Consider the following 3031-nt stretch of genomic DNA (forward strand, 5'->3'; position numbering starts at 1 on the left):
ACGCAGATACTTGCCATGGCGAAAGGTCATGGGGCATTCATAGAAAAGAAACACCAGCCATCTGCTCAAGCTTGTTTCCACCTTCCTCTTAACTTCTGGAGAGGCTGGAGCAGGTAGAACATTTGACTGGCTGTAGATGTTCCGAGGAGCTGGTAAAGTGGAAGTGTGGAGATGTGGGGCTTTGGCCTGCCAGCAACTTGGGGTCACCTCTGCTGAGGGCTGTGGCTGCTTTCAGCATGAGGAGGTTGGGAGGTTTCCCATCTGCTCAAGCTTGTTTCCACCTTCCTCTTAACTTCTGGAGAGGCTGGAGCAGGTAGAACATTTGACTGGCTGTAGATGTTCCGAGGAGCTGGTAAAGTGGAAGTGTGGAGATGTGGGGCTTTGGCCTGCCAGCAACTTGGGGTCACCTCTGCTGAGGGCTGTGGCTGCTTTCAGCATGAGGAGGTTGGGAGGTTTCCAGCATTCCCACCTCCAGAGACCGTCCTGATCTTCTGAATGTCTCAGTAACGCTGGTTTATTTGGATTTTTAGACGAGCCATCATCTCTGACTGCTTTAATTCAGTCTTTGTGGTTGGTATCTTGTATTTCTAGAGTGCTGGAGGGACAACAGGGCAGTTATTAACCCCAGAAAAAGAACTGCATGGAGACTGAACTGCCCCTGTCACTCCCCGATAACCTCGGCAAAGCAAGCGAGCTCAGAGTGTTGCCTTAGTGCGCGTTGAGTGTGGAAGGGCTGAAAGAGCTGAGTGACTGCAGGTAAAGCCATGAAAAGATTGTTCCAGAGGCTGGAAAGAGTCTGTTCGAAAAGGACAGGCTGCCTGCGTGTCTTCTGTCTGACTGCATCTTTCCTGAGACACCCAGCAGAGATAAAAGCAAGGGTTGTGGAGGCAGTCAGGCCCTCGGCGGGTGCTGTCGTGGTGTTGGGGCTGTTGAAGCTCTAACGACGGGAGGTAAGATTTGCTGTTGGGTGGCTGTTACTGGTTGTGTTGGGAAAGCTGCTGGATGCGGTGCCTCTTTCAGGACTAACAAAGAAGCCGTAAACACCAAGCTGGAGAATGGGCTTAGAAACAGCAGCTCTTTGTATAACAACTGCAGGTAATTATCGTTAGGCGGCTGAAGAGAAAAAACCGGAGCAGTGCCTGTGGAGAAGGCGACAGGGAGGGAATACGTGGGTTTAGTCCTGGTGGGTTTAGTCCTGGTGGGACGGAGGGGCACGTGGCTTTGCTGACAGAAGGTTGGGGAGTCACCCCCAGCCCTTGGAAGTGCCGGGGTGCAGCTCCTCCTGTCGCGACCCCGGCGTGAGGGAGTCCTGTCTGTGCCCAGTCCCCCACCAGCCGTTGGAAGTGCCGGGGTGCAGCTCCTCCTGTAGCGACCCCGGCGTGAGGGAGTCCTGTCTGTGCCGCGTCCCCCAGCGTTACCTTTCCCTTGTGTCCGTGCGGGTGTCTTTGGCGGCTGCATTTCTAATGCAGCACTACTAAAAATAAGGTAAAGATTGGACTTTTGGAGAAGTTTATATTGGATTTGCTGAGTGATCTTCTTGAAAGTGTTGCTCTGGAACCAGTTGAATTGGAGGAACTGTTGTGGGGTTGATGGTGGGGAAAATGGGAGACCAGGAGCGGGAAACAGAGTATCGCAGCATCTTAAACAAGCTGTCCTGAGAGAATATGAGTCCTGATCCAGCCAAGAACTTTCCAGTAGTCTGTCTCTGTTCTCCAGTTTGTTTTCCAGATGTTTGTGGTCTCAGGGTAATTAATTTGTGTAGCACTATGAGGAGTATAGCCCTTGCTGTTAATTACCTCCCGAGTACGGTCACAAGCGAGCCGGCACCTACCGTGTTTAAACCCGCTTGGTGGCGTGGAAGGATGTTTTGAGAGAATTCCATATTTTCCAAACTAGGTGTGTTCTCAGTAACACATCACAGAATAAAAATGAACTTTGAGCACAGCTTCTTCTTAGGTGTCATCTCAAAGCTCCTCGTTTTCCTGCTGGCTCACACAGCTTTGGTTGGAGCCTCCCACCAGTTCAGCCTGGCCGGCTCAGAACCTGCAAAATCCTGGTTCCTCCTCAGGTGGAGGACACGGTTCTGTCCCATCGGTTGTTTTGACGTGGGCACCAGAATTACCGGTTTCCAGTTTATTTTGTATCTTGTTTCCTCGTCGGTCTGTGCAGAGCTCGTGGTCTCGGCTGCTTCTGACGAGGCTCACCCCGTGTGTGTGGTGCATACCCCGACGGTGCGAGGTGTTTCTTTGCTTGCGTTGCAGCACAGGTTTTCACTATGGGGTTTTTTATTACTGCATATACCTAATTTGGAGGCTGTTTACTGTAGAGGAACACCGAGACCCTCTGGACACACTCAGACAATTAAAATTCCTGGGTTTCTTCTCCTCCTCCTGAATCACAATATGCAAATTTGAGTTCTGATGATAGTCAGAGAACCAGGGGGACAGAAGAGCTTGAAGTGAGATTTCCTGAGGCAGCATCCCTGTGAGGACAGTCATATCTGATCCGTTGTTTCCTTTAAAGTTGTACATAATCGCTGTGAAAGATCCGCAAACTGCAGCTCGTCCTCTCCCTGAAGGGTCTGTTCCGCGCCTGCCTCTGATCTCGTCTGTACTTGAGGCTTGTCCAGTCTTGACCCTTCGTTTCTGTCTTAACAGCATGATTGTGAGGGCCGTCCTGAAAGCTGGCGGATGACCCAAAACTTCTACTGCTTTAGTCAATAAACTCTTTTCAGTAGGTTTAGTCTCTCCTGGCAGGTGTTATGGACACTCTGAACTTAGTTGGCAAAAACTGGATTGGAATTATTTTCAGAGAGAGCTGTTGATGCTGGTGAGTAGCTCAGAGCTCGTGAGATGCTTCATTTCATTTCCCTTCTCCCCGTTCTCTCCGCAGGAAGTCTGTGAAGTCCCGAAGCCGAAGCCCTGGCTATTCAAGACACTCATCTCACAGTAAAAAGCAGAGGTCTGGGTCCCGCAGTCGCCATTCCAGTATATCCCCGACAAGGCTGCCGCTGAACTCCAGTCTGGGGGCA

At 50.9% G+C, this 3031-nt stretch overlaps 1 protein-coding gene across 1 annotated transcript in view; it reads left to right on the top strand.

Annotated features, from left to right (window-relative positions):
- CDK12 (cyclin-dependent kinase 12) overlaps positions 1-3031 on the top strand; it is a 21720-nt gene that overhangs the window by 4121 nt on the left and 14568 nt on the right. The window contains exon 3 of the mRNA XM_010133797.1: positions 2893-3030. Coding sequence (XP_010132099.1) covers positions 2893-3030 — 138 coding nt within the window. The remainder of the gene's footprint in view (positions 1-2892; position 3031) is intronic.

The sequence above is a fragment of the Buceros rhinoceros genome, unplaced genomic scaffold (genome assembly GCF_000710305.1).
Source record: "Buceros rhinoceros silvestris isolate BGI_N320 unplaced genomic scaffold, ASM71030v1 scaffold20980, whole genome shotgun sequence".
Taxonomy (NCBI): domain Eukaryota; kingdom Metazoa; phylum Chordata; class Aves; order Bucerotiformes; family Bucerotidae; genus Buceros; species Buceros rhinoceros.